This window comes from Arachis hypogaea, chromosome 15, assembly GCF_003086295.3.
Source record: "Arachis hypogaea cultivar Tifrunner chromosome 15, arahy.Tifrunner.gnm2.J5K5, whole genome shotgun sequence".
NCBI lineage: Eukaryota > Viridiplantae > Streptophyta > Magnoliopsida > Fabales > Fabaceae > Arachis > Arachis hypogaea.
This window is the reverse complement of record NC_092050.1, coordinates 28,047,047-28,070,992: the sequence shown is the minus strand read 5'-3', so window position 1 is coordinate 28,070,992 and position 23,946 is coordinate 28,047,047. Positions and strand designations below refer to the sequence as shown.

The 23,946-nt window shown below is 33.3% G+C and overlaps 1 protein-coding gene and 1 pseudogene across 7 annotated transcripts; one reads left to right on the top strand and one right to left on the bottom strand.

The window, feature by feature from the left end:
- Positions 1-13,910, top strand: part of LOC112748182 (uncharacterized) — a 35,517-nt pseudogene extending 21,607 nt beyond the window's left edge.
- A 118-nt stretch (positions 13,911-14,028) lies between these two features.
- LOC112750071 (uncharacterized) lies at positions 14,029-17,672 on the bottom strand. Of its 7 annotated transcripts, none has more exons than XR_011873335.1 (4): positions 17,146-17,671; positions 16,952-17,009; positions 16,732-16,820; positions 14,029-14,328 (listed from the first exon to the last, which is right to left on the bottom strand). XR_011873335.1 is itself a non-coding variant. In XM_025798601.3 (3 exons), the coding sequence occupies exons 1-3, from the start codon at positions 17,345-17,347 to the stop codon at positions 16,804-16,806; spliced, it is 333 nt and encodes a 110-aa protein (XP_025654386.1). In that variant the 5' UTR covers positions 17,348-17,672; the 3' UTR covers positions 16,607-16,803. The 7 variants fall into 7 exon arrangements, 1 of the variants encoding a protein (XP_025654386.1); XR_011873332.1 differs by having other exon boundaries at positions 16,952-17,065; positions 17,146-17,666; XR_011873336.1 differs by lacking the exon at positions 14,029-14,328 and adding an exon at positions 14,800-15,314 and having other exon boundaries at positions 17,146-17,660.
- Between the last annotated feature and the right edge of the window lie 6,274 nt (positions 17,673-23,946).

Below are 23,946 nucleotides of genomic sequence, written 5' to 3'. Positions count from 1 at the left end.
AAATTATTTTTCATCCGTTCTTCAAATGTCATAAACTAAACAGACCCAATTTTTATTTAAGATAAGTTTCACAAAATTTAAAGATCCAACAACCAAGTTATGACCCGTCAAAGTTGGTTAAAAATCTATTTTTACACAAAATTCTGCATATTCATAATTAACCATTTCTTCAAATCTTTCCTTTTGAAACCAAAAATCCTTTTTCTCTATTTCAGTGCCAACACTCAATCATATTCAATCTATTCAACACCCTTTCATTCATTACTCATCAATCTCAACAATTATCCAAATCAAACACCTTTCACATATTAAATACCAAATTCAATATTACCATGACAACCACAAATCGCACCAAATTCACTTATTCCACTCCATCACCTTTACCTGAACTTACCCGATCACAGCCTCCGTCCCAAATTTTCACTAATATAAATCCCTCATCCATTCCCACAATTAATTCTGATCTAATAACATCAACGGTATCATTATGCATCACAATTTCAAGCAACATACAATATACTCATCATATCTTCATAAATTTAACTAAACAATCACAATTCAACCACATCAACATTTGATCATGCATACACATACATATATCCATTTAAATAATTACAACAATAACCAAATTTTATTCAATCTTATGCTAGAGACAGTTAACCTAGGCATTCACATAATCTTACATAATGCCAACTCAAAACCAAAACTCGTATCTTATTGACGGTGCTTTTCTCCAACACTTGGATTTTCGCTCTGGATAGACCCAAGCCTCCATCGACACCACCAAGCCTCCATTGAGTGCTCCAAAAGCAAGTCCAACTCCAATTCCACAACAACTCAAATCAAGCAATCCAACTTGCACCAAAATCACCGAGCAACTCTACCCAAAATTAATTAAACCAACATTACATACTTTTCAAGCTAGGGTTTTATACATAATTAGGAAAAATAAATTGATTAGGCTTTCCTACCTTAACCTACTAAATTTAGTGACGAAAATCACCAAGAACACAAGTTAGAGAACTCCGATAACATTAAAATCACTAAAAATCCTCAATAACCAAGATCAAAACGTAAAATTAGCTTTGAATGAGAAAATAGAGCTGAAATTTCAATTTGCTTACCAAATTAATCGGATAGAATTGAAGAAGAGGAGATAAGTTTCGTGTGGCCGCAAACGGTGCGGCGATCGGAGTTCCATAGAAAAAGTTATCGTGGATTGAAGGTGTATGGAGCTAGAGTTTCTTCTCCCTTTTCTCTCTTCTCTCTCAACGTGCTTCCTCAAAGAAGGGGGAGAATATATAAGTGCTGAATTCACTAAGTTATGAGCTTATATATGTGTGAGCTTGGGCCTAACATGGATCCGTTTCGTGATTTTTATCCGTTGGTCTAACCTAGGGTCAAAATCTTTAAGATAAGCGTTCGGATTTTTATTCTAAATCTTTTTCTTGTCATATCAACAGTTTTAAGTTCCTCACACGCAGTACCGGATAGATTTAAGTTGGCACCACTAATCCTAACGCCGGTATACATTTCTTCGCAATAATTATATATACTATTTATCTTTTTTCAACCTTATAGTAATAACACCGTAAAGACCTTAGAAACATATAATAGAACAGCGACTAAAAGAGTTTTTGGAGTAGAGACACTTACTGTACCAAGAAGGAACCATGAACAGAGCAGTCGCAGTTCCAACGACGAACTCCGGCGGCATCAACACTGCTCCTAGCAACCATGCATGGCGGCAACAAGCACGGCAGCAGTAGCAATGGAACTCCTGTTGCTGCAGAAGTAAAATGGAATTGTAGTTGTGGCTGCCACTATTGCAGGCCAGGAGAAAGAAAGAAGGGTTCTGATGCATTTTATAGCTTTTGGATTTCGACTATTTGACGTAGGGTTTGTTCTTAAAATCGTTTTTATTATCAAGGATATTGTTACAAGTCGATATGGATATGAAAAATATATTTTTATGATTATGTGAGCCTTATGGATTGAATGGATTGAACTGGATTGCTTTGGATGAACATAATTGTTTGCCTGATTGATTTATTAACTGTTTGAGAAGGCTGAGTATTCTGGTTTGTTGGTTGTTGTTGAAGTGGTCGTTTGATGGTTGTATTGGTGTCTTGATTGTGTTGGAGTCACTGAGAATTTCGGATTTACTTGATTGATTGAGTTGGCGTTGTGGCAGTTAATGAAAGCTGAATTTGAAATCTGATTTATATGTTTATATCGAAAAACGGTTTTATGTTGGAAAATCTAATTTATATGTTCATATCAAGAAACAGTTTTATGATGGAAAAATCTAATTTATATGATTGTATCAAGAAATGGTTTTATATTGGAAATCTCATTAATATGTTTATATCGAGGAATGGTTTGGTTTTGAAATTGTTGAGAAGGGTTGGGAATTGTGGTTTGGATAGAACTCTTGAAAGGTGGTAAAGTCCGAGTTTTACGGGAGGTGCTGCCAAAATTTTTATAAGTTTGAAATGAATTAAATTATAAGAAAAAATGAGATTGGTGGTTGCCTCCTAAAGTTTAGAAGACCTTGGCACCTTGCCGTGAAATTTAATTTAGTAAATCTTGATTTAAGGTAGTTTAAGCAGAATTTTGAATAATAAGAATTTAACTTATTTTGTTTTGATTTTGATTAAAGAATCACATTTAAGAAGTTTTAATGAGTTTGATTTAGTGAAAATAATGTTGAACGGAAATTCACAGATGTTTATGAGTATATGAATATATGGTAACAAGATAAAAGAAAAGAGAGGTAGTCTAAGAAAGGATGTTTATGATATTGCAGGGTTGAGCTATGACTACGGACAGAATGAACAACAAAGATAAGATGCCACCTTCAATTTAATTTTTGCAAAGGAGAATTCGAAACTTGAAATTCTACTTGGAGTTTGGTGAGTTGCACGTTCTTTCTCTGTTTATCTTTTTTTTTTTGTGTTTTACACTTAATAATTAGTATTAATCCTTTTATGCGTATAGTAAGGCTGTTGAAGTTATTGTCAAACATCTATCTGAAAGTTACTGAAATTCATCATGTATCATCACAACAATGAAGAAATTCCAGGACATATGTGGAGGGCCTGATGAAGCTAGCATCTGCAATCTTGAGGTATTTGTCAGGATGTGGAACAACAAAGTATCTTAAAGTCCATAAGAAAGAATTTGTAGAGGTACGAAAACTTGGATATCTTATTATTCTATCTTAGACATGTTTTTCTTTAACTAAGTTATTGACATTTTTGATAAGCTAATGGAAGCTATTCTAAGTTTTGGCTTGTTTTCCTGGGTATTATTAATACCGATTTACTTTTTATGGTTGAAACTCTTGTTTTATTTCAAGTTTGTATTTAACAAGGTGTAAAAATTTCTTCTTCGACTTTCACATTATCTAGCATATCTAATTTAGACTATGATATATTGTACTTGATCTGGACAACTGAGAAGCTTCAGCAGCAACTAGACGTGATTGACGGACGTTATGAGTCGTAAGTTTTTGTTTACAAGTCTTTATTATACTTGTATGTAACCTTAGGGGTGTGTGTGGTTGGAGAAATTATAAATAATTTTTAGGAATTTTAAGATGGAAATATCATATTCCCATGTTTGGTTCAAAGTTTGAAAAGCTATTTCTAAGCAAGTTTGATTCCAGGGAATCAGAATACCATCATTTCAATTTCCATCTTTCCTTTGGGTATCTTTAATTCCCATGGAAATAGAATCTTTGTAACAAAGTAATACTTGAACCACACACACCCTAAGATGCTTCTAAGTATACCAATCAAAATTGGAGTAAATAAAAGAAAATCTTCATATATTTTTGCCTTTCTTATTCCAAAGTCAATTATTGCTATGTTATCTTAGTGGATATACAAAGTAACATTCTCGCTGTAAAGGATATGATAAATTATCTTCATATGATTATCAGGTTATACTTTTGTGGTACTTTCACTTGACCTGATAACCAAATCACATATAAAGTTTCAATCAACTCAAATTGATTTACTAAAAAATAATTTAAAAATATTTATGCACAAGACAAAAGGTGTTTACAAAATTACAATAAAAATTCAACAACACTCTTGGTTTTCATAATACACATTGTCTTTTCAGTTTATAGATGTTGTGCATGAATATTTGCTCAAGATTAATTAGTTATCTCACATAATGTGCAACAATCCGAATTTTTAAAACTTCTCTTATAAATTATTTATGATTTATTTTATTAAATTGAACTATTTATTTAAAAATTATTTTATTAGATATAATTAAATCAATTTTATAATTATTGAAGCTTAAATTGACTAGGATTATTATATATAATTTTATGTGATATTTTACATAATTAAAACTAGAATTTCAGTAATTTATGAATGGTAAATATTACATAATTTAAATTAAGTGATTGATATTTTGTTAAACATCATATTTTAAATTGTTGATTATGAATAATTTATGACTTATTCTATTGGAGCTTTCATTTTTAAAATTTATTTTGTTAAAGGTATTTAAATTAATTTTTTTATACCTTGAGTTTATATTAATTAAGATTATTATATAATTTTGTTATAATAAGATATTTTACATAATTAATTTTATGATAACTAGAGGTTAATTAAATTAATTAGAATTTTTATATTATTTTTTTATTATAACGAACTATTTTGAGAAAAGATAAAATTATTATTATTATTATTATTATTATTATTATTATTATTATTATTATTATTATTATTATTATTATTATTATTATTATTATTATTATTATTATATTCTATTTTTATCCGCTTTAATTAAAATAAGGATTTGTTTAATAATATTATTATTGAGTTCAAAATCTGCCGATCGATATGAGTAAATATCGATACTTTTCGGTGAACTTAGTTTTGCTAATGTTTTATCATATATCTTTTATCATTATGTTACTAATGTCATTTATATTAGTAATTTATATATATTTATCCTATATATATATATATATATATATATATATATATATATATATTTATTATTACTTGTGTTTTAATATATCCGGCTTTTATAGTTATCCGTTTAAAATATTTATAACTTGAATATTTAACTCAATAGCTTATATGCTTGCATTGACACCTGTAAGGTTCCATATCGGTTGGGGAGGGGAACAACGCATGCCTTATAAGGGTGTGGATACCTCTCCCTAGCATGACGCGTTTTGACGAGTGAGTGTGGGGGAGGGGGTTTCGGCTATCATCCCTATCGTCAAAGGCAAAACCGTGAGGCCTTGTGTGCCAAAGCAAACAATATCGTGCTAGCGGGTGGTCTGTGCTATTACAGTTGGTATCAGAGCCGGAGTCCGGATCGATGTGCCAGCAAGGGCGCTGGGCTCCCTTAGGGGAGTGGATTGTAAGGTCCCATATCGGTTGGGGAGGGAAACGAAGCATGCTTTATAAGGGTGTGGATACCTCTCCCTAGCATAACGCGTTTTGACGAGTGAGTGTGGGGGGGCTTCGGCTATCATCCCTATCGTCAAAGACAAAACCGTGAGGCCTTGTGTGCCAAAGCGGACAATATCATGCTAACGGGTGGTCTAGGCTGTTACAACACCCAACTCCTTACGTGTCACAAAACTATTCAAAATCATCATTTGTCACTTAATCATCAGTTAATCTCATCATTCTCTCTTCATCACCGAAGAGAAAAAGAAAAGAAAGAACCAAAGAGAGAAAGAGAACGTGAAACCATGGCCAACCTCCTTTTGAGTTCAATTTTTTTAGTTCTGTAACTCCGATAAAAATATTTAATCTGATTAAAGTGTTCGTATCTTTCTCCTCTTCACGTTGACGTCACTATTGTTCGGAAGAAATCAACAGTGGCATTGCTGATCTTTCATGCATGGTTCGGCCAAGTGAGAACCTTGGAGATGGAGTAACTGATTTTTACGTTTTTTTTCTTCGATTTCTCATTCATAAATCTTTCTTGGTATTTGGTTTGGTGGCTGCCATACAAAGGTAAGGTTTGGTAATTTTGTGATAATTAAATGTGTTTTTGATGTGTGATTGTTGATTGGATGATTAATTATTAAATCTGTCGGTAAATTATCGATGGAAAAAAATCTGTTGGTAAATAATTTTCGACGAGGCTTTTACAGAAGGGCAAAATCTGTCGGTAACCAAAAATTTGTCTGTAATAAAGATCAAATCTGTTTGTAAATCTGTCTGTATATAGCAATTTTCTAGTTGTGATTGTGGCTTGAAATTAAATGATTTTGTGTTTGAATTCGATGAAATATTGTTGATTTAGTGTTTTATGTTCGGTTTTGATGAAGTTGCCAAAATGGATCTATTGTGGATATTTTTGGGCTATTTTTTAAGTTTGGAACATTGATAAATTTTATGTGGTTTGGTTGTTGTAAGATTAAATTAAGAGCTGCAAAAAATTTGGTAACCGAAAAGCTCAAAAACAGATTTAAAATCAAGTATATATTTTGAAAGATCACAAAAAAAGATTTCGGTTTTGAAAGAGTGTTTGTCACCAACACAAATATTATTTTTGATAAAAAATAGTAATTATATAAGTTTTGAGGGTATTTATATAGTAATTAAAAATAGTAATTATATAGTAATTGATAAACCGTTATTTTACGGTTGATTTTGTATTGAATTGAGTGGATTTTATCCATTATTCTCACACTTATACATATAAATCGCATGTTTTACATTTTCCTTCCTGATTTTGTGCTATGATTGAAAACATACTTCTTTGGCCTTAAATTTGCTAATTTTAATCCTCTCTTATTACCATTTGATGCCGTGATATGTATGTTAAGTGTTTTCAGGGTTTATAGGGCAGGAATGGCTTAGAGGATGGAAAGGAAGCATGCAAAAATGGAAGGAACACAAGAAATTGTTGTTTTGAGAAGCTGACAGCGACGCGTATGCATAGACGACGCATGCGTACGTGTGACTGGTGCAGCAGCCAAATGACGCGCACGCATGGATGACGCGTACGCATAACTAGGAATTCTTTCAGCGAGGTGTACGCATAGCCGACGTGTACGCGTGACAAAGCGTCACGTGCTGCAGATATCAGAATTCGCTGGGGGCGATTTCTGGGCTGCTTTGGACCCAGTTTCAGGCTCGAAAATACTAATTAGAGGCCGCAGAGTGGAGCTAGAAAGGGGAAATCAATCATTCATACATTCATACACAATTTTAGGTTTAGATGTAGAATTCTAGAGAGAGAGGCTCTCTCCTTTCTCTAGGTTTAGGGTTCTTAGGTTTAGCTCTTCTCAAATTCAGATTTCTACTTTACTTTAATTTAGTTTCTCTTCTACTTTTATTTGTTCTAGCACCTTAGTTATCTATTTCTCTTGTTGATTACTTTATGTTGCCAATTTATTTTATGAGTTCATGTGTTACTCTCAATTTTAATTAATGCAATTTATGTTTCACGTTCCTTATTGTTCAATTGCCTTGTTATTGTTGTTTTCTTGCTTTGGTTAGTTTTAGATTTTGCTATGTCTTGTTAGCTTTCTCTGTTTTATTTTATGCCTTCCAAATATTTGATAAAATGTTTGGTTGGATTTTAAATTAGATTTTTATGTTCTTAACTTGGATTGATCAATTAGAGACTCTTGAGTTATCAAAATTCTTTTGTCGATTGATGATTGAGACTTGCTGGTTGGCTTAGGCTTCACTAAATCTAGTCTTTGATTAGGACTTGTGAACTTAAGTTGATTTTGCTCACTTGACTTTCCTTCATTGTTAGAGATTAACTAAGTGAAAGCAAAAGGTAATTACTATTACAATTGATGATGAGGATAGGAATTCCAATTCTCAATCCTTACTAGGACTTTTCTTAGTTGTTATTTTATTTCCTTGTTATTTACGTTACTTGTCTCTTATCACAAAAACCCCAAAAATACTTTTCCATAACCAATTATAAGTACACTTCTCTGTAATTCCTTGAGAGATGACCCGATGTTTAATACTTTAGTTAATTTTATTGGGTTTGCTTAAGTGACAAACAATTTAAATATTGATTGAGGTTTAATTGTCGATTTAGAACTATACTTGCAACCCGAAAATTTTTGTGAAAATTTTTACCGATATTTTACCTCCGTCAGTAATTAAAAATAGTAATTATATAAGTTTTAGGGGTATTTTGAGTAAAAAGTAAAAGTTCCAGATAAATCGAATATTTAATAAGAATTCAGGGTTATTTCTAGAAATATAAAGTTAAATTAGTAATTTTATAAATATGAAGTTAAATTATAAATTTTATAAAATATTGGGTTAAAAATTAAAATATTTAAAAAGTTTTAGATTTAAAACGGAATTTTCTAAAAATTAAGAATAAAGTCCTAAGAACTAGATTTTGATATCAAAATAAAAATATTAATATTAATACTCTTTTATTATTATTATTATTATTATTATTATTATTATTATTATTTATTTATTTATTTATTTTTTTGAAGATATTATTTTATAAGAAAAGAGAGCTAAAACAGTTATAATTCCTAAAAATTTTAGAAAGACAAAGTTAAGTTAAGAATCTTATGATTCTTCTTTCATAAGACATTTAGGAAAAGGCGAGAAAAGAGTATGAAAATAATTTGAGATATTGAAAGCAAGAAAGTAAAAGAATAGAAGAAAGAAAAGTAAATGATTAAAAGGGATCTTTGCCACAGGAGAGCAGAGAGTAAAGACTAAAAAAATCTAACGAATCTTTACCACAGAAGAGTAGAGCACAAAAAATGTATTAATTAAAGGGATATCTGCCACATGAGAGTAGATTTCTGCCATAGGAGAGCAGACAATAAAGATAAAAAGATTCTAAAGACTGTCTGCCACATGAGAGCAGATGAAATATGATTGTTGTTTGGACCTTAGTGCCAAATGTATAGTGGAGACGTACCACACATTATGAACTGTTTTCCAGATATAAGCATATTGCGACAGATTTAAAAGTCACATTGTGTGCGGCCTGGCCGTAAGACTTATATGCACACTGTATGCATCTAGAAAGTCATATCTGGGACTTGTACCTGGATAATGTCGGGAGCGGGTAGGCAACCGACACACGAGCTTATGGCTTGTGTAGGGCTAGAAATGCATCATACTTGTTTGTGCATATTTCTCTATGATGTGTTTTTTGTGTATATGTGTAGGTGCTTTGTATGTACTTTATGATTGTTTGACTTATGTGTTCTTTATTTTTTAAGTTGAATGTATTCTGTTGATTGTTGTTGCTGGCTGAGTAGTATATTAAAATAAATTTAACTAACTACCCCGACCTACTAAGGACTTTCCAGTTCTTACCCCCTCTTTCCGACCCTTTCAACTACATGTGTGAAAGCTTATTGTGGAGCTGTGGAAGCATAGAAGAGTTTGTTCAAGAGTCAAGTTATTGTTAGGATTTATTTTTCCCTCGCCTTGTTAGTTGGAGTTTTATTAAGACGGTAGGTTTTGATAATTATTTTTGTATGTATTATTATAATGTATTATTAATATTAAGTATGTGAATTTGTATTATTTGTTCTTGATGGAAAAGTTTTAAACTTTTAGTAAAATTGTCGATGGATTAACACGTAAAGGCTTAATATTAAATAGATAATAAAGAAATTAGGTTAGTAATATCTTACTTTTAGTACGATCATAGCATACTGAAAGTTGGGTCGTTACAAGATGGTATCAGAGCTGTTCGTTCCTGATAGAGCCTTCGGAATTGATTGACTATGCTTCACTGCATACTCTGAGTGTCTGTCATGTAGTAGGACTTGTGCTAATGACAAGAGTTTGAGTTTCAAATGTATGATTGTCTATTAATTAATATTGTTTGTCGATTATTGCATCTCTCATGGTATTAGATCTGGCCAACTTGATACTGATGATTTGTATACACGGAAACACTAATAGGTTATCATAGATGAAATAGAAGTAATAGGTAATGTAAATCACTGATTTGGAAAATTAGAAATTAAGTTTTAGAAATTAGTTCCGTTTTGACGTATAATCTTTATTCGTGCCAATATGACTTGGTGTCATCTCTTCCTTGATTACTTGCAGTGGAATTCTTTGTTTCAAAATTTTTTGTTGGAATATATTTCAAAAATTTTCCAACCATACTTATCGTTCATGCATATTCTTGCTTGGTTATGTTCTTAGTTGTTTCTTGAATCCTTTGGAACATTTAGTTTTGTCATTGTTTATAAATTTTCTACTCCTTGATTTGATCTTGGGATTTGTTCTGACGCAACAAGCGATTCTTGAATCTTTGGAAACATTGCCGTTGATTTTGGTTGTCTATAATTGTGAACCTTTTGTCCCTTTGATTCAACATAAATTTGTTTCGACTTATTATGCTACCTTTTTTTATTGCTCCTATCCAAGTTTCTTGCCTCATATTTCTTTCTTAAGGTACGATTTAACTCTTTTTCTGATGGATTTCGTATTTTGTGCACTCTTGTTTGATTTTGATTCTACTCATCCTTTCGAATTCTTGTAACTATTATCTGTGATGTTTGACCTTTTCTTTCTAAATTTTGAATTCCTTTGTTCAAATTTGATTTTATTTGTTAAAATTCTAAGTTCTCGGATTCTAAGTTTTAATTTACATTAAATCTATCATACAACTTCTCCACCACACTACACTTTTTCATTCATTTTCACACGATATGATTTTTCTCATGTTTGAAAACTGAACAGTCAAATCTTTATGTTTTTCTTTGACTTGTTTAAAAATATCAATTTTTGAAGACGAAAATTTTTGTAAGGTAGGTAGATTATAACAACCCATATTTTTAAAACTTCACTTATAAATTAGTTATGACATATTTTATTAAATTGTACTATTTATTTGGAAACTATTTTATTAGATATAATCAAATTGATTTTATGATTATTGAAGTTTAAATTGACTAGGATTATTATATATAGTTTTATTAAATGTGATATTTTGCATAATTAAAACAAGAATTTCGATAATTTTTAAAAGGTAAAAATTATATGATTTAAATTAAGTGATCAATATTTTGCTAAACATCATATTTTGAATTGTTAATTATGAATAATTTATGGCTTATTTTATTGGAGCTTTCATTTTTAGAAATTATTTTGTTAAAGGTATTTAAATTAATTTTTATGATACTTTGAGTTTATATTAATAAAGATTATTATATAATTTTATTACAATAAGATATCTTACATAGTTAATTTTATGATAATTAGAGATTAAATTAATTAGAATTTTTATATAATTTTTTATTATAATGAGATATTTTGATAAAAGATAAAATTATTATTATTATTATTATTATTATTATTATTATTATTATTATTATTATTATTATTATATTGATATTTTATTTTTACCTGCTTTAATTAAAATAAGAATTTGTTTAATAATATCATTATTGAGTTCAAAATCTGCTGGTATGAATAAATATCGATATTTATCGATAAACTTAGCTTTACTAATTAATGCTTTATCGTATATCTTTTATCATTATGTTACTAATGTCATTTATATTAGTAACTCATATATATTTATCCCTATATATATTATTACTTGTTTTTTAATATATCCAACTTTTATAGTTATCTGTTTAAGATATTTATAACTTGAATCGCTAACTCAGCAGCTTATATACTTGACCCCTAATCACCTACGTGTCAACAAACCATTCAAAATCATCATTTGTCACTAATATAAATAGTAATTATATATGTTTTGTGGATATTTTGAGTAAAAAGTAAAAATTTCGGATAAACAAGATATTTTATAAGAGTTCAGGGTTATTTCTAAAAATTTGAAGTTAAATTAGTAATTTATAAAATATGGTGTTAAAAAGTAAAATATTTAAAAAGCTTAATATTTAAAACGAAATTTTCTAAAAATTAAGAATAAAGCCATACAAACTAGTTTTTTTATATCAAAATAAAAACATTAATATTAATACTCTTTTTATTATTATTATTATTATTATTATTATTATTATTATTATTATTATTATTATTATTATTATTATTATTCGTTTTATTAAAGATATTATTTTATAAGAAAAAAAAGGTAAATCAGTTATAATTTCCAAAAATTTTAGAAAGACAAAGTTAAATTAAGAATCTTATAATTCTCCTTTCATAAGATATTTAGAGAAAGGCAAGAGAAGAATGTGAAAATAATTTGAGATATTAAAAGCAAAAAAGTAAAAGAATGAAGAAAGAAAAGCAAATGATTTAAAGGGATATCTGCCACAGGAGAGGAGAGAGTAAAGACTAAAAGAGAGCAGAGCACAGAAAAAAAGAATATATTAACTAAAGAAATATCTGCCACATGAGAGCTGATCTCTGCCACAAGAGAGCAGAGGCCAAAGATAAAAAGACTCTAAAAGACTGTCTACCACATGAGAGCAGATAAAATGTGATTGTTGTTTGGGTCTTAGTACAAAATTTATAGTGGAGACACCCACACATTGTGAACTATTTTTCAGATGTAAGCATATTATAATACATTTAAAAGTCACATTGTTTGAAGCTTGGCTGTAAGACTTATATGCACACTGTATGCATCTAGAAAATTGTATCTAGGACTTGTACTCGGGTAATGTCGGGAGCGAGTAGACAACCGACACGTGAGCTCATGGCTTGCGTAGGGCTAGACATATATCATACTTGTTTGCGCATATTTTTCTGTGATTTGTTTTTTGGTATATGTGTAGGTGCTTTGTATATACTTTATGATTATTTGACTTCTGTATTCTTTATTTGTTAAGTTGAATGTATTATATTGATTGTTGTTGCTAGCTGAGTATATAATAAAATGAATTTAACTTACTACCCCGACCCTACTAAGAACTCCCCAATTCTTACTCCTCTTTTCAACTCTTTCAGCTACAGGTGTGAAGGCTTATTGTGAAGCTGTGGAAACATAGAAAGAGTTTGTTCAAGAGTCGAGTTGTTGTTAGGATTTATTTTTCCCTCGCCTTGTTAGTTGGAGTTTTATTCAGAGGGTTGGTCTTAGTAATTGATTTTGTATATATTATTATAATGAATTATTAATATTAAGTATGTGAATATGTGTTATTTGTTCTTGACGGAAAAGTTTTAACTTTTTAGTAAAACAATCGATAGATTAATGCATAAAGACTCAATATAAAATAGATAATAAAAGAATTAGATTAGTAACGCCTTACTTTTGGTACGATCATGACGTATTGAAAGTTGAGTCGTTACAGATTGATTCTTTTAGGCCAAGAAAGTCAGCATTGGCTTCTTTACATTCGGGGAACAAAAAACTTGTCCCTTAGATATACAAGAGAGCTTAAGCTGGCCACTCAGAGGGGAGATAAGTGTTCATCACTTTTGAGCAAAATAGAGAAAGTACTTCGTGTTATTGCAGATGCCGAGTCTACCAAAAAGGTACAACTTCAAATATTCTTTTGGAGTAATCAGTTTATACTAGATTCTAAAGATTGTATTCAGCTGTTGATGCATCATTTGCTACCAGATATTTGAAGCTATGCATATTGGGGCCAATGTAATTAAAGAAAATAAGATTAGTGTGGAAGAGGTTGATCTCTGTTTTACGAGATCTCCAAGAGAGCATTGATTCACAAAAGAAAGTGAAAAATATGCTAGGTATATTTTTCATATCTTCTGTAGCAATCATTTAAATTGTGCCTTTCAATTTTCTTTAATGATGAGTTTTGTAATAGATATAGAACCCAAGGATTTTCAAGATTTTTGTAATGTTAAGTCCAATGTCTATTTTTTAACATTCGTGTTTTTATTGGTTGTTACTTTGTGCCAACTGCAGAACAAACTCCATCTTACACGAATATCGAAGATGAAGATATCCAAGACGAATTGGAGAAGCTAGAGTTGGCTATTGAGAAGGAGGCTCTAGTGTAACACCCTTACTACCAAAATGTTATGCTTTTGATTGCGTCACTTTAGTAGCGAGAAAACTATAACAACATCCATATATTTGATAATATAATAGGAGCCTTTAATTCGAAACCGAACAGACTTTTCTTTGAAAAATCAGAAATTCTTTTTATTTCTTTTCACCAACAAACATACTTACAAACCAATCACAACACTGCATATATACATACATACATACATACATATATACACGCACACCTAATAATAAGAGTCTTTATACAAGTAATTTGCAAACAGTGCATATCATTATAAATCTCGGCTCCTATCCCTCTTTATAAAAATATAATAATAATGGAGAAGGAAAACTAATAGCTAAACTAATACAACCATATTGCATAACTAAAAGTACAATAAGCTCTTTATAAGCCTCTTCGTTCGTTTTCTGAAAAGATAAAGTTGTAGGGGGTGAGAACCTAACCACATGATTTCATGAGAGGAGTTGCAAAATTGTCATAAAAGGAGATATATATATATATAAAATCAAAGTTTGTTCACAGCAGTGATTTATGTTTGCCTTATGAATCCTTTTCTCTTATTCAAATTATTTTATTCTCAATCCCGTTCAATTCTTATTCATTAATTTACCAAATCTCAATCTCTATTTCAAAATCATACGAATATTCTTTTAAAACCAAAATCATCGATCACGTCACCACAAGTCAATATTTATATCAGTTTCCACCGACTTACCAATTCACGGCCTCTGACCCAAAACATAACCAAATCACGGCCTCTGACCCAACATATAATCAAATCACGGCCTATGACTCAAAATATAATTAGATAATAGCCTTCGCCTCAACATATAATCAATTAACACTCAAACCACCGTAATTCTAAGTTCAAACACAACTAAGAGCAATTACGCCAAGTTTGGCAATTAGCAGATAAACAGAAGTATTCATATAGGCAAACCAAATACAATATGCACACCCAAACAATGTCACATAGATACATATTATGCATGCTTGTCCTATTGACCATGAGCTCACATGTCGGTTATTATGCCAAACCCGACACAAAATCTACTTGGCGTCTCATGGATCAGTCTCTCGATGCACATCCCCAGGAGGAAAAATCAATAAGTCATGATACCAGTATCTCAACAGAGAGTGTCATCTCAACTTCTTCTGGAGGTACAAATCATGCCAAGAAAACAGAGAATACCGTCTCATTTCAATAAAGAGTGCCATCTCACCTTTCATCCGAGAGAATGTGGGTGATATGCATCGACGTCCTCGTACCACACTACATCCATGGAGTGGATCACATCACATCGCATCCACGGAGTGGATCACATCACACCGCATCCACAGAGTGCGTTAAAATGATTATCAATTCAACACACAAATGGGATAATACCCAGACCTTACCAATCCAGACATTTAGGCCACAATCAATCAAACTTAAATTCACAATCAAAATCGAACCATAAGTCTTTAAACTCATATTCATCACGATTCAAAATCATACTTGGCCCATTCACTTTCAAAAATAAAACGTATTCAGTTCACATCTCGCCAAGAATCACTTCCATATCTCATTTAATCTAAAATTCACGGTCCGGTTTGCAAACCATTTAGAAACTCAATTCATCGAATTTTTCTACACTCATTTCAGAGTTTAAAAATCAATTATCAAACATCATATGGTTTTACAGGGATCACAAGCTTGTCGAGAAAGCTAAACGGTTAAAAACAGAGTTTTTTCAAGAAAATAGGATGTCTGCTACAAAATTTCTAGGTTTCAGTTTTAAAGCCCAGTTTTCAAACCTTCATAACTTTGTTTCAAAAATTCATTTTTCGTCCATTCTTCGAACATCATAAACTCGTTATACTCAGTTTTAATTTAAATCAAGTTTCACAAATTTTTGAGATTTGAGGACCAAGTTATGATCTATCAAATTTAGTCAAAAATCACTTTTTACCCAAAAGCTCAGCATATTCAAAATGAACCTTTTTCCAAATTCATTCTTTTAAAAACAAGTTAAATATTCATTTCATCCTTTCCAAAATCCCATTTTTCATACATCATACCATTCAAAACACTTTTTTTCTAAAAAGAACATTTTTCTTCAAAACCAATGCCACCTTCCATAACATCTTCCGAAACCTCTAAAGCAACTTCACTTAAAACCATTTTCTTTTTTATAAAACTCCTTTTCATTCAACCAAAATCATCAAACTAACTTCAAAACCATTTTAAATTTAAGCCTCTTTCAAAAGACTCAAAAATAATTTATTCTTAAATCAATCACTTAATTAAGTCCAAACTAATAAAAATTTCATCAGCACTTCCCCTAAAACTCGGACTTTATTACCCTTCAAGGGTTCCATCCAAACCACTTTTCTCAATCCTTTTGAACAGTTTCAAAACCAAACAATTTCTCAATATAAACGTATAGATCAGATTTCTAATACAAAATCATTTCTCCATATATATATATATATATATCAGATTTCCAACAGAAAACCATTTCTCAATATAATATATAAATTAAATTTCCATCATAAAACCATTTCTCAATATAAATATATAAATCAAATTTCCATCACAAAACCATTTCTCAATATAAATATATAAATCAGATTATCAAACTTTCGTTAACTATCACAACGCCAACTCAATTAATCAAGAATTCAATCAAGTAAACAATCATATTCATCCAAAATAACTCGGTCAATCCATAATACTCACATAATCACCAAAAATGTATTACACACATCAATATCAATCTACAACAATTCCATAATATAAAATATATTTTAAAAAAAAAAGTCCCTACCTTAAATAGTCGAAACCCATAAAACCAAACACATCTAAGAACTTCTTTTCTCTTGGCCTGAAATCAGCGGCATCAAATCTGACTATTTTCTGCAACAGCAACAGCCACAAACACACCATACAACAACAGTAACTCAATTCTGAGATATTAACATCGTGTAAAACTCAATAATATATAATGAAACAACGACTATAGAGGTTCAGAATAAGGAACAACTTACTGTAATTACGAATAAGTGAAAGAATGGAGTAGCGGTAGCTCCAGCGACAACGCAGCAGCTTGGTGTTGCATGCAACAACCATTAAAATCAGCATGCAAGAACTAAAACTCGACCCTACATTACCAACACCTCAGAATTTCTAACAGATTATAACAGAATACTTATTTTAAGGGTTCCGAAACGAAAACGCTTACTGTAACTGAAGAGGAATAGCTGAACCGAACAGTAGTAGCTTTGGGGAGGTTCCAGCGACAACAGAGCCATACTCGATACCCAGAAACTTTGCCAGTGGCAGTGACAGAGGAACGATTTCTTTCCCACTGTGTTCTCCTCCATGGCAGACCGAATGGCAGCGGCGAAGGAAGCTCCGGCAGTGACGGCAATGTGGCTGGCCATGGTTCTCCCTCTCTCCTCGCGCGTCTTCTCTCTCCTTGCACGTCTTCTCTCTCCTGGCGAACCTCCATTGGTGGTGTTGATGGAACGGCGATGGCAGCCATGGAAGCTCGGCGACGAAGCTGGCAGTGACGGGAGGCACGAACGGCAGTGACGGTGGTGGCGATGCCCACCGGCGTCGTCTTCCTCTTTCCCCTTTCTTCCTCGGTTCCCCCCTTATCTCTTTCCTTTTCTTTCTTTTTTTCTTTTTTTCTTTTTCTTTTTCTTTTTCTTTTCTGACGCAGGGGGTTGACAGCTAGAGTTTGGTGAGGTGAGGGTGTGTTGTGTTAGATTTTAGGGTAGTGTAAATTAGAGTTTGTTTTGGTAACTTTGGTAAAGTAAGTATTTCAATAAAAATTAAGGGGTAGAGTAATAATTTAAAACCAAATTAAATACAAACTAATTATCTTTGAAATGCTATTTAATTATCAACTTGTAAATTATTTTTAAATAAATATTAATTCAATAAAAATTGGAGATAATTAAATTAATTTTTTTTATTCATAAAATAAAGTTAAAAGTCTAAATATTCAAATAAAACATATAAAATTCTCATAATTTAATTTCTAAAAATCAGGGGTCTTACATCTAATTCCTGCAGTCGAAAAGGCATTTGGCACCATAGAAGAAGGAAGAGCAACTACAAAAGTGATAAATTCACATTTTATAATTATTTTTGGCTTGAAAATAGTGGATTTTATTAACTTACTTTGCATTTATTCTTTGAAATTATATGTTTTTGTGAATCTCTTCCCAATTGTGTTTAATTGTAAAAAACATGTTTTTTATGCTTAGAATTGCCAATTTTAATTCACTTTTCTTCCATTTGATGCCTTGATATGTTTGTTTGAGTGATTTAAGATTTTGAAGGCAACGATGGCTTGAAGAAGTGAAAAAAAAAATATGCAAAGTGGAAGAATTCAAGAAATGAAGGATTTGCAAAGTTGTCAATCCTGACATTTTCGTACTAAATTGATCACAACTTGATATAGAGGTCCAAATAAAACGATTCCAGTGGCACTAGAAAGATAACATCTAGGGCTTCAAAATGATATCCATATGTCTATAGTGGACATTAAGTTGAGTGTGCATACGCACACACGCGTCTGAGCACGTGTCTCATTTAATGCAGCACATGATCTACAATTTCTAGCCCATTTTGGACCAAATCCAACTCATTTCTGATGATATTGAACCAAGGATTGAAGAGGGATGAATCAAGTAGTGATAGTTTAGGTTTTTATTATGTTTTAGGACAATTCTAGAGAGAGATTTCTTAGTTTCATTCCTCCTTAGATTTAGGCTTTAATCTTGTTTTAGTTTATTTTTGGTTTAATTACTCTGTTCGTTCCTATAGTTTCACAAATTTTCAATTAGGTCCCTATACTTTTTTTTCTTTTAATTGATTTACTGTACCAATTTTTTTTAATTAGGTCCCTCTTAGCAGTAATTGGCTTAATTTTATAGGGACCCAACTGAAAAAAAAATTGGTGGAGGGATCCAAATAAAAGAAAAAAAAAGTGTAGGGACCCAATTAAAAAAAATTAGTGCAAGAACTCAATTAAAAGGAAAAAAAGTATAGTGACCTAATTAAAAATTTTGTAAAACTATAGGGATCAACAGAGTAATTAAACCTTTACTTTTTTTTTTATATTTCCTTATTCTATCCTCTTAATTCACTTAGCTTTTCTTGTTAATTTTTCTATTTTGCTACTCTTTAGTTTCATGAACTCTTGAGAATTTTGGTTTTCTATTAATATAATTTTGATGTTTTTCATGTTATTGATGCTTATTTGAGTTATCTTTATTGTTTTTCTGAGTTTGATAGTTATAACTTTTATAATTTATGCAATTTAAGATGTTTTGTTTATATGCCCTCAAAGTGTTTGATAAAATATCCTTTTTAGTTATTGAGTAGTTTTTCACACTCTTGTCTTGAGATTGAGGACTTAGGTGACCTTGAGTCATTGATGTCCAATATTGATTGGTTATTTAGGGTTGTTGGTTGATTTTGTTTCCACTAACACTAGTCTTTTATTAAGCTAATTAGTGAGTTGACTAGGATTTGTAGATTAAGATTAATTATATCTATTTGACTTACCCTTGATGTTAGGGTTGACTAAATAGGATTTACTCTTCATAATTTTCATGTTTGTGGTCAATGACTAGGATAGGAAACCTTGACTCTCAACCCTTGCCAAGACCCTTTATAGTATTTGATTTTTCTTTATTTTATTAGTTAATTGTCACTTACTTTCTTGCTATTTAATTTTATTAGGGACCTGTGGATCTGCTGGGGCTCCTCATGCTGGGGCGCTGCCTGCTCGGGTTCTGCCTGCTCAGCCTTTGCTCGTGCATCCTCCTCATGCTCATCCGCCTCCTCCTCAGATGGCTCTGATGGTGTGTCAGGCTCGGAGGGGATGTCAGGGTGTCCCGATCTGATCATCAGCTTTAAATGCTCATAGCATCGCTTACTGCGACGCTCAGTCCGCTCATATCGCTGCTGGTTGCGATGCTCCATCTGATCTAGGCGCTCAAATAGGCAGTGCACAAGGTGGTAAATGGGCTGGGAGGCAGGTGAGGGTGCTGTGGGTGTGGGTGGTGCGGCAGGTGCTAAAGGGGCATCAGAGGATGTGGCTGCATCAGTGGAGGTAGTGAGAGAGGGCGGTCTGTAGCCCAGAGCCACGAACTTCCTGCCATATGGGATGATCTTCCTGTAGTCTGCGGCTGGTGGCTTCTCATCCTTAGGCTCCTAGGGTACCTCAGCTCGGCGGCCCAACTGGGTAATCAAATATGGGAAAGGTAGAGTGCCTCGAACATGGACTTTAGCCATGGAGTGACGGATGAATCGAGGAAGGTACAGGTCCTTGCCTTCTATCACGCACCAGATAAGAGTAATCATGGCAGCTGGCACCTCAGTCTCGCGAGTGCTCGGCATCACATAGTTGCTCAGAATTTGTTGCCATAGCCGAGCCTCATCATTAAGATAAATAATTTTTATGTCTTTTGGGTGCACTGTTGACTTACCCATAACCCATGGGATAGTAGGGTCAATAGCTATGGTGCGCTTCATTGCTTCCCAATCAAAACGCATAAACCTCATATCTTTCTCAGCCTTCTGGTAACCATCTGGTTCATTTGACTTAGGCTGAAAATGGAGGATATCTTCAATTACCTCCTCAGTAACTAAAACTTGTTTTCCTCTGAGCTGGACTGCATCCAGGGTCGTTTTAAAATAGTTGCAGTAAAATTTCCTGACCCAAGATGCATTAACCTCAGTCAAATTCCTCTCCAGAAAGAACAGCCTCTCTATTTTATCTGTTCTGTAGTGTACTGTTGTAATTCAGCTGGAATTCTGAGGGTCTTTTCTAGATATAGGTTCCTTGCAGTTGCAAAGATCGGATACTTCAGTTCACAATATTAATTTGCAAACTTGACTGGATCAGTTGCAGGCACTAACTGATCAGCTTTTTCCTGCGGAGTAAAGTTCTTCTCACGCCCGGAATCATCATGTAGTATATCTAAAATAGTGGTAGATGATTCTCCTCTTTTTCTTTTGCATGTGCCTGCTTTAGCTTTTTCTTTTCCTTTTGGATCTGACATCCTGAAAAGTAGAGGTTCCAGGATACAATTTATTAAACTAAAGTAGGAAAACAGGAAGGCAAATAGTATTCAAGTAATATAAGCATAGATGATTAAAAGAGGAATGAAAGCCAATGCATGAAGTGAGTCAGAATTATATAGGATGTTGGACTGAATGCAAGGTACAGTTCAAAGAAATTAATTCACAACCAAAAACTATGAGATGCAGAATGCTTGTTTGTCAAGAAATAATAATAAACATGCCATGAAAGTGGTTAATAGTCAGTTAAGTTATAAGCCAAAGAAGTAGGTTAGAATTAGTGGCATGGTAATGTAGTTCCTAGAAGTGCAAAAGGTTTAGAAACAAGCATGATCACATTCAAGCATACAATGCAGATTATTAATGATAAATCGTGTGATAAAAGAAGCACAAAAATGAATAAAATCATCAATAATGCGATTTAACTAAGAAGGGAACCAGAAAGAATAGGAATGCTAGCCCATTCGTCCATAAATTGGCTTGGTTGAAACCCATTAGTGCAGAATTCAAAAGTACCAAAGCCAATTCATGAATGGGATTTGAGTGAAACAATTTGCAAAAAAATCGGGCAGCATTCCGGCAGTTAAAGGAACGTTCCTGAAAAAACAAATAGTGGAATCAACAGCCAGATGAATGTTGTGAGTGGCAGATAGCATGAAGAACAAGAAATCAATGAATCAAGAAGCATAAAGCAAGGCGAAGCAGTTGGCGCATAAAGCATATAGCATAAAGCATATAGCAAGAAGCAATGATTCTTAAATGTAGCCAGCTTTCTCTTATGGTAAATCCAGCAATTGATAATGAGCAAAGAATATGCATTCAAAGAATTAATGGTCACTGATAAAATAGCAATGAAAGGTCAATTGTAATTCATATTTGAATTTCATTAAAATCATATATTAAGAATCTAAAATTAAGGAACCAAGTTAGCGCAGGTAAGATCACAACAGCATCAACAAATCAAGTCAGGCTCATATAAACCGCAACATTTGTCAATTATCATGAAGAACAAGGTGATTCACATGATGCAGGTAACATTAAGCAGAACAAAGTAGCTGGTTAATCCCTAAACGCAACCAATTCCTTGGTATGAGTAGGAGAAGTCTCAAGTTCAAAAGTGTCAAGTTCAATAAAACTAAATTTTTCAAAAATTTTGGCAGCATGCCGGCTATAAATTGGACGTTCCCCAGCAACAGAAATTCAGTTCATATGACATTAAAGTAGTACATAAAAGAGTAGCAAATAGCAAGTCATATGAGTTCAGAAAAGAAACAAATTCAATTTGTAGCAAGAAATGCCATTTAGGTGGAATAATGTCAAAACAGCATTTAAACAGTAATGAACAGCATATTAGCAGCATCAACAGCACAGCAATTTCAAAATTGCAAAACAGATAAAGCAAGCAGCAAGAACGGCGCAATTATCAGACCTAAATCCACTAACCATATCCTAACTACCTAACCACCTAAAATCCACTACGAACAGGCATCTCTAACTATCCTAATTCTAACAAAATGTAACTAAGCTAATTAATCTAACTTAACAGAAGTAGAATTTGAGTTTGCAGAGATAGAGGCAGTGAAACCTGGGAGGTGTTGTGACTCTAGAATTGGGAAAAGAAGAAAGAGGGTTGGTATCGTCGGAAGTGGTAACGGCGCGGCGGCTCTACGGCGGCGCAAGGAGGTGCGGTGGTGGCGGACTTGGGGTTGGCAATGGGGCAGGGGTGAGAAGAGGAAGAGAAGGGAGAGAAGAAAAGGAAGTAGGGGGAGGGGGTGATGGTGGTGGCGTGGTCGTCGACGGTGGCGGCGGGGGCTGGTTCGGTCGCGGCGGAGGCAGGGGAGGGATGAGGGAGGAAGAAGTAGGAGAAGAAGAGAAGAGGGAGGGGTGAGGGTGGAGAGCGGTGGCAGTGGTGGTGGGCGGCGCTCTGGGTGCGGCGGTGGTGGTGAGCTCGGCTGTTATGGAGGAAGGGGGAAGGGAGAGTGGAGAGGGAACGTTGGGGAAGGAGGGGGAAAAAAGTGACGTTGGGGCTAGGGTTTCCGCATCAGTGGGGGGTTAGTGAATTCAAATCCACGCGTACGCGTGGATCATGCGTGCGCGTGGATGAGGTAAAATTGAAACGACGCGAAAGCGTCATTGACGCGAACGCGTGAAGAGGGGTAGGTGAAGATGACGCGTACGCGTGAAGCACGCGTATGCGTCGACCAGAATCGTGCTAAACGCACGATTCCAGCGTCGTTTTGGCGCAACTCTCTGTTTCAATTTGGGGGGGGGGCAAAAATTTTTCAGGCGACGCGTGCGCGTCGCCCACGCTTACGCGTGGTGTGAGTAAATGAAAATGACGCGTACGCGTCATTGACGCGCACACGTGGGCCAATTTGTGCCTAACGCACACCAGCCGCACGATTCCAGCCCAACTTTATGGGCGTTGGATATTGACGCTGATTGGGATACGACGCCCACGCGTGGCCTATGCGCACGCGTGGTGTGAGCTGCTTTTTTTTTATCGAATATGCAGAATGCAAGATGCAGATGCTGATGCGGATGTTTTGAATGATTCTAGGGAAAATAAAATAATAAAAAAATAAACTAAAAACAAATAGAACAAAATAAAATTAAGATTGAAAAGGAATGATCATACCACGGTGGGTTGTCTCTCACCTAGCACTTTTAGTTAAAGTCCTTAAGTTGGACATTTGATGAGCTTCTTGTTATGGTAGCTTGTGCTTGAACTCATCCAGAAATCTCCACCAACGTTTGCAATTCCAATAGCCTCCGGGGTCCCAAACTAGGCACGTAAAGCCTTCGAGCAAGTTATAGCAGGTTTTCAGGCTCCATGGGTGTTGATTATCAGAATGAATTCCAGGATCCCAAACTTTACTTTTGTACCCATCTTCACTTTTATCTACATTATTCCAACCGGGCGGTACACAATCTGAATCTC